The 14,099-nt window shown below is 36.4% G+C and overlaps 1 protein-coding gene and 1 long non-coding RNA gene across 2 annotated transcripts; one reads left to right on the top strand and one right to left on the bottom strand.

Moving 5' to 3' along the window:
• Positions 1-320: 320 nt before the first annotated feature.
• LOC123659788 (polycomb protein suz12-B) lies at positions 321-13,822 on the top strand. The gene is made up of 9 exons (XM_045594961.1): positions 321-493; positions 586-632; positions 716-1,003; positions 1,322-1,529; positions 1,821-2,056; positions 2,448-2,652; positions 8,985-9,187; positions 10,485-10,738; positions 12,144-13,822. The coding sequence occupies exons 1-9, from the start codon at positions 394-396 to the stop codon at positions 12,841-12,843; spliced, it is 2,241 nt and encodes a 746-aa protein (XP_045450917.1). The 5' UTR covers positions 321-393; the 3' UTR covers positions 12,844-13,822.
• Positions 3,672-4,864, bottom strand: LOC123659789. Its single transcript, XR_006744088.1, has 2 exons — positions 4,769-4,864; positions 3,672-4,304 (listed from the first exon to the last, which is right to left on the bottom strand). It is a non-coding gene; the product is annotated as an uncharacterized LOC123659789 (long non-coding RNA).
• Positions 13,823-14,099: the final 277 nt, after the last annotated feature.

A 14,099-nucleotide genomic window follows, 5' to 3' on the forward strand; every position in this document is an offset into this window, starting at 1 on the left:
CAAACCAAAGATTATATAAAATAAAAACTTTTAAATGTCATTATGTCATATCAACAAAATATGTCAAAAATTTATACGTTTAAAAACAAATATATTTTACCTAGGATCAAGTATTTTACGAATTCTTTCCCTTTTATTTATCATGCAAAATAGCTTACACTAGCGCAACGAAATAAAGACTTTTGTTTTATATTTCATAAAAAACTGCTTGTATGTATATGTGCAATTTTTAAATTCAACTAATAATAAAAATTACTCAAATAACTCAGGTCACTGCATCAGTGGTCAGCGTGCAAAAATTATTTATTGCCTATGGTTTGACCTGACGCTGTCAAGTCAACGAACTGATGAACTTGGCGGTTTCAGTAGTAAGTTGGCTAGGTGATACCTAAAATGCCTCCAAAAAAGCGTGAAAAAGATAGTGAAACAAACAAAAACACTAAAATAGATCATTTACAGGCTGACCATGAGTTATTCTTACAAGCTTTTGAGAGTAAGTTGTGATTATGAGTGACAATAAGACGCGCTCTCGCAAAGATAGTTTGTACATTATAACATTTTATTCAAATTTGTTTCCCATTTCAGAACCTACGCAAATATACAGATTTTTACGGACGAGAAATATGTTATCGGTTCGTATAACAATTGAATAAGTGATTGTGTAAATAAAATTCATAACAAGTTTGTATTGAAAGTGCTTTATTTTGGTTCACAGCCTATTTTTTTAAACAGGACATTATCCTACATGAAGCGTAGAATGTCCAGAAGTAATAAAAGTCGCGTCGGTTTTAAAGTTGACTCTCTATTGGAAAAGATAACTTTGAAAAAGAGCACAGAGTTACAACCCAACAGCTTAGGAGGTTACATGACTTTAACGTTTTTGGGATTTTACGACAAGAGCTTAGACGATCCAAGAGATTTCCAAGTGAAAGTAGAGACTTTGTTATTGAAAATATGTCACAAAAAGAGAAAGGAAAGCTCTTCAGCCATTGTGGAAGTTTCAGTAAGTTATTCATTGTAGTTGTATATGTAATAATAACAGATAGTAAACACTGTGATATTAATCATCGAAAATGGTAAATTTTGTAAAACTTAATATTAAAATACAAAATATTTCAATAGTATAAATATTCATAAATTACATATTAATAATAAAACACATTGCATGTTAAAGATACATTAACAAAATTTATATCAATAAAATCTTAAAAAACGATAACATATTTTAATACTTAAAATCAATTACACATTTTTTAATATATTATGCTTCTATGATAACTGATAATAAGGAACTTTTTTATTAAATGTTTCACATTTATAGGTCGGCAGTTGTTCTGTTCCTCTCAATCCTTCAACATCAGAGCCTCCGGCTATGGCCTCTGCAGTCAGCATTTCTAGTGATACCTTCAGCCCTTCTCAGGGTCCTAATGTTAAGTCTTACATGTTAATGTTAAGGGTTACAGTCACTAAAGCATCAGTAACCACAAATGGAACAAGTTCCACTGAAATAACCAATGGTGACAATGATGGTAAGAATATATTTTTGTTTATTTATTAAATTTTATTAATCCTCCAAGTCACATTACAGTTTATCAGTGGAATTAGTGCTTGCTTTAATACTGGTCATATATATTGACATAGAAATCAGTTGTATTTTAAGCATTCTTTTATATAATTTAATGAAAGCAGTATACTTTTATTGGCACACCTTTAAACACATAAAAGAGTATGCTAAAAATACCTTTCAATAATATTTTAATGAAAATAATACTTTAGAAGCTTCTGACTTAACTGTACTACAATTTAATGGTCTGTTTTAGAACCACTGACAAAACGCCTCAAGTCATCGACAGACCTAAACTCATCAAGTACTGATAACAAATGGAGTAAACTGTATGGCAGTGAGCTCATTGTCTATGACAAGCATAACCGATGTCTCTTAACCAACGGAGAATATGATCTTGTATTACATGACGTCACACCAGGTGGTCGCAGTGCCACTATTGCGAGGTCTCCTCACAAAGCCTTGATGGCTCAGTGGGAAACAATAGCTAATGTGAGTGTGCATTTTGTTAATTAAATATTTTAGTTCATTTCCAATCCAGTTATTACAAAATACGTCAAAAACTGTGTCTAAATTTATAAAAATTTGTATTATTAATGAATATTCTTGTAGTGTTAGAGTATTAACATTAGCAATTAATTCTAACTTAACTTACTTTTAAGAGATTAAGAACGGTGATTTACCATAGGTCATTTTGACTATTATTTTTTATATTTTGTAGAAATTGGATTGAAGTAGATTATATTATATGCAAAACTGACCAGTTGTCATTATTTGGTCCATCGACATGTTAACATTTTGGATATGTAAGTAATTAAGAAAAGTTTTAATTATGCAGTAACAAAAAAAGCAATAAAATTTTAGCTATCAATATATTTTTTAGGAAAATGATTCAGAATCAAATCCATTTAATATATTCAAAGTGAGACCACTTCTTAAACTAAAACTCAGCTGGAGTCAAGAACCTACAAATGGCTTGGTGAACAGACCAAAGCTTTATCAGCAAGCCGGAGAAGCTAATGGTATAAAAATGGAACCGTGTTCTACGAAAGACAAACTATCTACACAAAAGTGTTCCGTTAGTAATGGTAAGTTTATTCTGCTTTTATGTTTGCAAATAACTAAATAAAACAATTATTATTCTTGGCTCTATAGCAACCTGTGATGAAATATAAGTTACCTAGTAAACTACTAGACAATTACCAAATTAACTTAGGTAATTATTTTACTCTCACAGAGAAAATGTAGTTGCATTTTTTTACTGTTTACAAATAATTAGAGAAGTAAGTGTGCTTTTTTAGGCCAAAAATTCCATTTTTATTTGGTTTCACATACCACCTAATTTCTGTTTCCTAATATTAGATTTATAGAGTAAGGTCAGGGTGGCTAATTCCGGCATAGTCTTTTTCTACTTACAATTGAGTGCCCGTATCCAATGAACGTTTTGATTTATTATCTCATGGAAATAATAATGTTGTAAACTTTTAAATGCAGTGATAATATGTAATTAAACTATTACCAGTACTAGAATATACAACATTTTTTTTTTAAATTTGACCAGTAGATGGATTTTTCTTGTAAATCGGGAAAATCCGTCATACTGGAAGAATTTATTGAAATCTTTAGTGGTTTTAAGGAAACACGTAATAATGACATAAGTTCTTAAGAGATAGTCAATTCTGTGCTTAACAACTTTAAAAATAAAGTCTCTGTCAGGTCAAATAGGTAAAAATCATTTTTAGGGGCTATTTCGGCATGCTTAAACAAGCAGGGGTGGTTAACATGTTTATTATTATTTATATTAGTTTATTATCTTTTGCACAGAAAATTTATAATTTTAATATTTTTTTCTTTTTTAAAACATTGGGTGATTCGATTTATGAGTGTGCAATCATGTTATTTGGTACTTACATGTTTAAAAACATCTTAGATTAACGTATATGATGTACATTCCCATAGATTTCTTGTGAGATAAACAAATTTATGCTGATGACGTCGCGGATGAAATAAACACATTAATTTAGCAAACTTAAGATTAAAGCACACAGAAAAATATTTAATTATCTGGATAAAGTTAAAGTACCTTCATAAAATAAAAATGCACATCTGGTATCGTAAATCGTTTTAATTCAATAACAGACTTAAAACTTATCAAAATCAAATTGTATTTTAGTCTTAATAAAGTTAACAATCGGTCTCATCATAGTATCTATAAAATCTACTAAACATAAAATGAGAAGTATCAAAGATAAACAATATAAAAAACAAAAAAAATCTTCGCTTAACATCAGAGCGAGATAGCGGTCAAACGCGAGCCTGTCGATGAATAAAAAAAAGCAAAAACATTAATTGTATTAATTGCCGGGTACTGTAAGTACTAGTTTTAGTACACGAATACAATCAACGTAAAAGAAAATCTAAAAGATAGTTTAATCCTTTTTATACTTTTACAACATAAAGCCATGTTTCCATAATATGAAGACAGGATGCAAAATTCATTTCAACTTCGGAAGATAAGGGTGGTTTTCCTCCCAATCATATTGGAGCTTCTTTTTTATGTACGTGGTCCATTATTCTCATTCTTAGAATTTTGTATACTTTTGCAGCTTTGTAACCACTTAAGGGTGCCATTACGCACTGCTACTACGGCTTAAGATAGTTGATTTTTATCATAAGCACCTCTATTTGTACGTCTTTTATATGTACGTACCATAATGAATGACGGCGACGTCTAGTTGAACTGAAACAATTTAATTAATTAAATTTATTACCAACCGAATTATCTAAATTTACTAGTCATACAACGACTATTTGCTATCATAAAAAAAAAAAAAAAAAAAAAACAAATTATTCTGTAACTGTTACAAAAATTATATAATATATAATATTCTCTTTCAAATGAACTTTCTTTGAACTCCAAGTAAGTACATAATATGCTGAATAAATGGTTCTGTTTTAAAAAGTTGGGACAAAAAAGGTTTACGACCTCAGAAATGGGGCAAATTCGTCATATCACGATCTAGCCCCATTCAAAATAGACGGAATTATGCACTTAACGATTTCGAGGTTTCAAATTTGTTACGTTGAATAATCTAATCATTTACAGCGTTATCTTGCAAAATAATACACGAAACCTTTACAAGGAGCCTACATTATATATATAGAATACATTCGACACTGTAAGTTACAAAATTTTAAACTTACCTTCGAAAATACAGCAGCGTGGGACACTCACATAACACTTTAAAAAAGCAACTGAATTTCTTTAGCGACTAACACCATGTAATGAATATTATTTGAAGCTAAAAGTAATGCTGTTTCACCGACACTTCTATAAACGCTGCAACTCGACTAACGAGCATAATTTCAAGTAGACGGTTACGCTGCATAGACGGAATATGGCGCATTTTTAGAAGTGATGGAAGGCTTTGAGCTGTTGGATAAGATAGGATAAAATAGCTTACTTTAAAACAATTGTATGAATGATGATGATACGACGGATATTTCGAAATAATATTGAAAAGATGGTTTGTCATGTAGAAACACGAAAATGAGAACAAGTAGAATAAGTTGTCAGTGATAAATAAAGACTCTTATCAGTGGCGTAGCGTAGTGGCGTCCCGGGCGGCACTTTTTAGGGGGCAGCAAAATTGAACAACACATAAATAATAAAAATAATTAGTAAATATTTGAATCATTTTATATTATTTTTATCGCAACTACAACTTCGGATCGATTGAAAGGAGCACGGAATTTTTCATTACTTATTTTAAGGTGAAGTCGGGGAATCCCTTTTCTTTTAATGATATTATGGACATAGGCCTCCCCAAGTTCGCACCAGATTCGCATCCCGGTTTTCAGCAATTTCAGTAATCTTACGTAAGTCGTCGGTCCAACGGGCCGGAGGACGTCCTACACTGCGTTCGCCAAGACGCGGTCTTTACCAGAACCCGTCTGCTCCAACGGCCATCGGTCCTGCGACACAGATGACCAGCTTACTGCCACTTCAACTTGCTAATTCTGTGGGCTATGTCGGTTACTTTCGTTCTCTCGCTGATAATCTCATTTCTAATCCTATCTTTGAGAGAAACCCCAAGCATAGCCCGTTCCATTGCACGTTGAGCGACTTTAAACTTGTGGACCAGTCCCTTCGTCAGTGTCCACGTCTTGACTCCGTATGTTAACACAGGCAGGACGCATTGCTCGAAGAGTTTTGTCTTCAAGCATTACGTCATATTCGAAGTGAAGACTCGACGAAACCTGCTAAACGCCGCCCAGCCCAACCGAATCCTACTATCGGCTTCCATCTCGAAGTTGTTGCGGCCTAGTTGGATGGTATGGCCTAGGTAAATATAATACTGAATAACTTCGAGAAGGGTACCATCGACCGATACCGGTCTTGGTATGACTTGGTTGTTAAACATAACTTTCGTTTTGTCCAAGTTTGTACCGAGACCGACTCGTCGGGAGGACTCGTTTAGGTCGGTCAGCATTTGGCCTAGCTCATCCAACATCTCCGCAAAGATTACGATATCGTCAGCGAAATGAAGGTGAGAGATGTATCCGCCGTTGACGTTGATGACGTCCCCCCCAGTCCAAGGTCTTGAAGACATCCTCCAGTGCAGTGCTAAACAGTTTCGGTGATATTACATCTCCCTGTCTTACCCCACGCCGGAGGAAAATATTCTTGTTCTATGGTTATGGATATGAACGGTCATCGTCGCCGCGTCGTACATACATCTCAGTACCTCGATATATCACCAGTCGATATGACATCTCTGCAGAGTGTCCAGGACAGCCCAGGTCTCGACAGAGTTGAAGGATTTTTTGTAGTCCATAAATGCCATACGCAGTGGCTAATTATATTCTTCTGTCTTTTGTATAATCTCCCAAACAATGTGGATATGTGAAACAGTATGGATGTGGTCTACAGTGCTGTAGCCATTTCGCAACCCGTGAATTGATTTCGATTTGGTGAGACGATTCGTAACAACCCTCGAAAACAGCTTATAGATGTGGCTCTGAAGTGAGATCGGTGTATAATTCTTTAACAGAGACTTGTCGCCTCTTTTAAAGAACAGCAGCACCACACTACTTTTCACGCCTCCGGCGTGGTACCTCGGTCGATGACGGCGTTAGAGTCTCGTCAAGACTTAGGCCAGATCGCCCTGCAGTTTTAAGTAGCTCAGTCGTAACTTCGTCATCCCTATTCTGCTCAATCAGAGTAGCAATGTCTCTCGTATTTGAGCAACGGAGGTCTCGGCGTACAAGTTTTTGTATCTTCTTGGAAAGAGCCTTCTGTTCTGGCGAAACTGCTTGAGCAGTGGGCAACTCGCGCCTCCGCCGCATTAGATCCAAGGCTTCTGGAGAAAGTTGGACTGCTTCGTTGACTTCGTCGGCGGAAAGTGTCTGCGACCCAGTGTACACACCATCTTCACCATGTTATTGGTCATCTCGTCCACGTCGCCAGTAGTTTCCAGCGAATCGAATCGGTTTTGGAATTCCATTTGGAACTGCTCGAAGCCACATAAATCATCCACATCTCAAAAAAATGAATTCATCAAGAAGAGCCCCTCTGACTCGTGGTAGTTGACGAGCATCTGCCCCCTGCGGTTCCTGCGCTTCAACCCGTGTTGTCCGATACCCGATTCGTCGTGGTCTTGTATTTCCACTTTAGCGTTGAAGTCTCCCATAGCAATGTTGTAGAAGGTCGAAATAGTCCCATGCATGGCCCTAGTAATATCATCATATAAGGCTTCGACTTCAGTTTCGTGCGTTAGAGTGTGCTGAGGTCAGCGCATAGACCTTTATCACTTTCAGGGAGTACCTGTCAGTGAGTTTAAGTACAAGGTACGCTACCCGGGTCGACACACTGCTGACTTCCACAACGTTGTTAATGGACCAGAAAACCAGCATGCGTCTGGCTCATGGCAGCCTCCCGTAACCCGGTGATTCTCAGCACCTTCCGCCCCCCGTTACCGCGGCCGCTGCCGTAGCCGGGAATAGTGGGGCTGCCGGGAACTGAGACCCGAAAATTTTGCCGCGAACTCACGAGGGTTTTTGCCCATAGTCACCATGCTGGGCAGGCGGGTTGGTGATCGCAGGGCTAGCTTTGTCGCACCGAAGACACTGCTGCCCATCTTCGGTTTTTGTATTTAAAAAGCCAGCTGTAGGATGGCTATTCCGCCATCGGTCGGCTTCACTAGTTCCATGGTGGTATCGTAACTTTGCTATTTCATAATATTAATTAATTAATTTATTTCATATGAAATAGTGTGTCTTAATAATGATCACTAATCTAATAAAATCTAATAGGTATTATTAATTATTTTGTATTGTTTTTTTAATTGATTGTAATTTTGATTTGGGCAAATTGAGATAATGATTGATGAATTTTGTGTGGAATTAAATAAAGCTTTATTATTATTATTATTATTGGAACTTTGCTATCCCTTAGTCGCTTCTTACGACACACACGGGATGAGATGGGGTGGCTAAACTCTATAGTGTCATAGCCACTCAGCTAAGTGAGTTTAGTATACATTAAATTGAAATACCTAAATAAGGGGGCGGTAAAATTTTCTTCCGCCCGGGGCGGCCGACAACCACACTACGCCACTAACTCTTATACAAAAAAAGGTTGTTTTTTTACAACAATGATCCCCAACTACAAAAAAATGTACTAATAACAATACATTATGTTAAACAAAAGAAATGCAGTCGTAAAAGTTCCCTTAACCTTTTCATATAATGTATTAAACAAAAGTATGCCTTATTCACGCAGGTAATAGAAGCCAAAAATGCCTTTAACAATAAAAAACATTATTAAAGTCCATTCAAAAAGACATAAATGGATACAAAATGTTAGTATAGTACTGTGATCGTAGTGAGAACACTTGACACGACATTTTGGCATAACATTTACTTTACTTACCTTAACATAAGCAAGTAAACAAGCTGGCATTTATAGTTTTCTTGTGCTTCTATAGTGTCTGTAAATAAACATTAGGCATGACATTGCTCGTGGCCATATCCATAGTATGTGAATTTTTTAAAGTGATTTGTCAGTTGAGTAAAGTGCCAAAGGACACCTGATTTCGACAATGTCTCACAAAATAAATTGTTTGGGTGCATATTTTGTTGTTTTCTTTTAATATTAACGAGGCTTGTATTGAAACATGTTAACTTTTTATAATTAAACACATTTGACCGTTGTACATACTTTTCGAGAAAATAAAATAATACAATTTTGGTGTATATAAATTAGTTCTAAAATTTTATATTCATAACAATCTCATTGTCAGGCTTTCGTGTTTTGACTTTAATTTTTTGGTATATTTAAAAAAAGTACTAAGTTTGATTTAATATTTTCAGACGTATAGATTTTAGGAAACTTAACAATGTTTATAACTCTTTGCAGGTGATAAATTGAAAACAGAAATAAGTGAAGGAGAAAAGCGCCAGCAGATCATCTACCAGTTCCTATACAACAATAACTCTCGCCAGCAGACGGAGGCGTGCGACGATTTGCACTGTCCGTGGTGTTCGCTCGACTGTGGGACACTGTATTCCTTGCTGAAGCATCTCAAACTGTGCCATTCTAGATTCAATTTTACTTATTTTGTAAGTTTTGTTTTTAAGCTATATCATACTAACTACTTAATAATATATATATTATTCTGTGTGTGTTTGTCACCTACTCCTAAAAGGTTGGACTAATTTCGTGTGTACATTTTAATGGGTTCATGGGTGGTTTGTAAGCAATTGAATCCGGTAGGTGTCGGTATGTCACATGTAATGTGATGGTGCGACAATGTCTGCTGGGTCCACTAGACTAATATAAATGGTTATCACTTAAGAGCTCCTATGTGGCCAGTAGGAAGCCAGGTGGGAATCTTTTATCAAAGGTCTGAAATACCATATACAAATAGATTGCCTAAACTATGTAGTATTTGTATTGTCAATATAAACATATAACGGGAGCTAATCAAAATATATAATCAAACAAAGCAAGAATATTTTTTTAAATTCTATTACAGTTAAATGAGACTAAAACATCTTAGATAATTTTCCATTAGTCACAGCATCAGATAGCTTGGAAAAATTACATGGACAATTTTTTTTTTTTTGTATTAATTAACACAAAAAAAAAAATTCTTCTACATATTATAATGAAACAAGTTTTTCGGATTCTATCTCGGCTTATTAAATTTTCTGCACGCTCGACTTTTCGGATACTTAACAGCGACCACGGTCACCGTCGTCAAAAAAATTACATGGCCAATTTTTTTTTTTTTTTGTATTAATTAACACTAAAAAAATCCTCTAAATATTATAATGAAACAATTTCTTCGGATTTTATCTCGGCTTATTAAATTTTCTACACGCTCGACTTTTCGGATACTTAACAGCGACCACGGTCACCGTCGTCAAAAAAATTACATGGCCAATTTTTTTTTTTTTTTTTTTTGTTAATTAACACCAAAACAATCCTCTAAATATTATAATGAAACAATTTTTTCGGATTCTATCTCGGCTCGGCTCGTATTAAATTTTCTACACGCTTGACTTTTTTTTTTTTTTGTTTATGTCACTGGATCGGCAAACAAGCGTACGGCTCACCTGATGGTAAGCGACTACCGCAGCCTATAGACACTTGCAACACCAGAAGCATCGCAAGCGCGTTGCCGACCTAATCCCCAATCCCCCAGGAGTTCTGGTCACCTTACTCACCAACAGGAACACAATACTGCTTGAAAACAGTATTATTTTGCTGTGATCTTCTGTAAGGTCGAGGTACTACCCCAGTCGGGCTGCTCCATATTTTGAGCAGGAAATTCCGTCCGAAAAAGTTGTTTCATCACAAGGAGCGAAATTCGCGTAAACACGATGACGAGTAGTGAAATGAGCCCTGGCGCAGCCCATGGCGGGCGGCGCGCGCGTGGACGTGTCCATCAACGAGCTGTACGACGGCTCGTACACGGGCAGCCCGCACGACCTGTGCCGCGCCGCGCCGCGCGCCGGGCCCGCGCGCCGCGCCGCGCTCACGCGCCTGCTGCTGTGGCGCCCGCGCGCGCGCCGCCGCGCGCCCGCCGCCAGCCTCGCTGAGTTCCTGGAGCTGGACGACGCCGACGCCGGCGACGCGCAGCGCCCCTACCTCTCCGGCCACAACCGGTAACGCAACCTCTCGGCCGAGCCTTCTTTTTTTTTTAACCGACTTCCAAAAAAGGAGGAGGTTCTCAATTCGACTGTATTTTTTTTTTTCTTTTTTTTTTTTTTTTTTTTTTTAAGTATGTTACATCAGAACTTTTGACCGGGTAGACCGATTTCGACAAATTTTGTTTTAATCGAAAGGTGGTGTGTGCCAATTGGTCCCATTTAAATTTATTTGAGATCTAACAACTACTTTTCGAGTTATATCTAATAATGCGTTTTTACTTGACGCCTTTTTCATCGACCTACGTTGTATTATACCACATAACTTTTTACTGGATGCACCGATTTTGATAATTCTTTTTTTGTTGGAAAGGGGATATCCCTAGTTTGGTACCGTGATAAGGAAACCAGGATCTGATGATGGGATCCCAGAGAAATCGAGGGAAACTCTCGAAAATCCGCAATAACTTTTTACTGGGTGTACCGATTTTGATAATTTTTAATTTAATCGAAAGCTGATGTTTATCATGTGGTCACATATAAATTTTATCGAGATCTGATAACTACTTTTTGAGTAATCTTTGATAACGCGAAGTTGCTTGACTATTTTTTCGTCAATCTGCGTTGTATTACTTGTCGATGTAATTGAAGTCGGTTTTTTTTTCGTTTGCGCGCAAACACAATTATTTCGTTTCTTCTACGTGTACCGGCGACGCGCGACGCCCGTATCTCACGGGGCCCGACCGGTCTGACATCGCCTAGCTTTTATTTTTTTATTGAGTTTAGTTTTGTTTTTTTGTTCTGGTTCTGCTGTGTGGTTACGGCAGTAACGAATATAGCCACCCCCTCTCTTCCCGTGGGTGTCGTAAGAGGCGACTGAGGGATAACACAGTTTCACTACCACCTTGGAACTTAAAAAGCCGACCGATGGCGGGATAACCATCCAACTGCTGGCTTCGAAATACACAGGTCGAAGACGGGCAGCAGTGTCTTCGGTGCGACAAAACCAGTACTGCGGTCAGCAACCCGCCTGCCCAGCGTGGTGACTATGGGCAAAACACATGATTTCACGTTATTTTTGGCGTGAACTTGTGGAAGCCTATGTCCAGTAGTGGACTGCGAAAGGCTGCTGTGATGATAATTGTTTTGTTTATTGAAAAAAAAATTCTGACATAATTATAGTTCTCAAACTACAAGAGATTTGATTTAATAAATCCAGATTTTGATTAACAAAAAAAAATCATCCAATTCAGTACACCCGGTAAAAATTTAGAATGTAAAAAATCAGTTGAAATGAGAACCTTATCTTTTTTTTTTTTTAGGTCAGTTAAAAATGGCAGCGCGCATAAGATTTTTTTGTTAAAATGACCAAACGTCAGATCCCAAATGGACTGCTGTTCTTATTTCTACATTTCACTTCCAGATTATATCATCACACGATCACCTGCCTCCCAGTCTATCCAAACGAGCTGGACATCGACTCTGAGAACGAGACCGATCCATTATGGCTTCAGCAGAAGACCATGATGATGATAGATGAGTTTACAGATGTAAACGAAGGTGAAAAGGAATTAATGAAAATGTGGAATTTGCACGTGATGAAGTACAACTATGTAGGCGACTGTCAGATACCATTAGCTTGCCAAATGTTCCTTCAAATGAAAGGGAAGGAGCTGCTCGAAAAGAACTTGTACAGGAATTTCATACTGCACATGTGCTCATTACATGATTTCGGGCTCCTCAGTCCGGTAGCACTCTACCAAACCGTGCAAATGTTAAACCAAATGTTGGCGGATAACGCCGAAGCCAAAGAAAAAATGCGTGAATCTCTAAAAGCACAGCGAGAACATTGGAATACAGTAGGCAAATACCAGCAACCTGTGATCATTGAACAAAAACCACCTACCACTTCCGCAAAACTAAACAACGTCGAAGCCTCCCCGTCAGTCAGACGAAAAACGTCGAATCTACAAAACGCCAACAGAATGGCAAGCACTAGTTCCAATTTTAACAAATCGGCCAGTCCCGGACCTAGTAATGGGGAAAGTAAACGGAAAATGTCTTCAGGTAGCATACAGAGTCGCAAGCGGTCCTCCATATCGGAAAGAAAAAGCTCCGTATAGCGAAGGATTAGTATTTTTCCGGATCGAGGCTTCTAGTTATACCTGGACGTTGAAATTGTTTTCAGGTTATTCGGACTATTCTGTCGAGACAGACAAATTGTTATTTAGACTCATGTTTCTATATTTTGTTTTTTTTTTTTTTTTGTGATTGGCGCCATATAAATCGAGATCGTTTAATGTATTTGTCATTTGATAGTTAATTATTTTCTCGGCACTGCCCGTTAATTATAAGTCATAGATGTCGATCCATTAAATGGATGTCAATAGATAAGTTTTTTAAATTATGACGTGTATTCTTTTAATTATAACGGATCTCTTTTCTCACAAGATGCATGCAATAATGTTTTAAGCAAATAACAATTATACAATACATACAGCAAAATAATGTAAAAACTTTTTATTAATAGACTGATTGCAAATAAAGACTTCGTGTACTCCCATTGTAATAATAGCAAACGAAATAAAATTACTTACAGATTTGATTAGGATACAAAAATAACTTTAATAAGATGCTATTCCTCTGAGCGAATTATTAATTAAGTGATTCTACAGTTCTCATTTTTTTTTTATGATAGTCTATCGTAAATTAGAGGAAATGTTCAGAATTAGCAATAAATATTTGTGAAATTGTCGATAAATACTGTACAAATATATCTATATATTATAACCATGTGGCTGATGAAAGACCATTGTTCAAAAACTGGATTCGATGCACCTTTGCGTGAAACAATAAAGACTGCAATACAATATTGCCTTATATTCGTTCCCAATCATGGTCTCGGGTGAATGTATTGTGATTGTTTAATACAACACATTTTACAATAGTATTAGTTGTGTGTTTACGTTATTAAATGTTAATGTATTTCCATATTGCAATGATTGATGAATTGAAAATATTTTGTTATTTTTGTGACATTTGATTAATTTCAGTAATTATTTGTACTTATGAAAATGAATTATAATGATTATTTTTTGTAAATATTTGTTTTATTTTTAGTAAATATATAATTAGATTCTTTGGCAGTTTCAAAGTTTACGATTATTAATACAAATATAGTTGAAAAGAAAAGATTATGCAACTATTTTTTTTTTTTTTTTTATATATATATAACCAGGTAGTCAAACAAGCGTATGGCTCACCAAATGGTAAGCGATTACCGTCTGCAACACCAGAAGCATCGCAAGCGCGTTGGCGACCCTATCCGACTTTCCCCATGAGCTCTGGTCACCTTATTCACCAACAGGAACACAACACT

Source organism: Melitaea cinxia, chromosome 14 (assembly GCF_905220565.1).
Source record: "Melitaea cinxia chromosome 14, ilMelCinx1.1, whole genome shotgun sequence".
Taxonomy (NCBI): Eukaryota; Metazoa; Arthropoda; class Insecta; order Lepidoptera; family Nymphalidae; genus Melitaea; species Melitaea cinxia.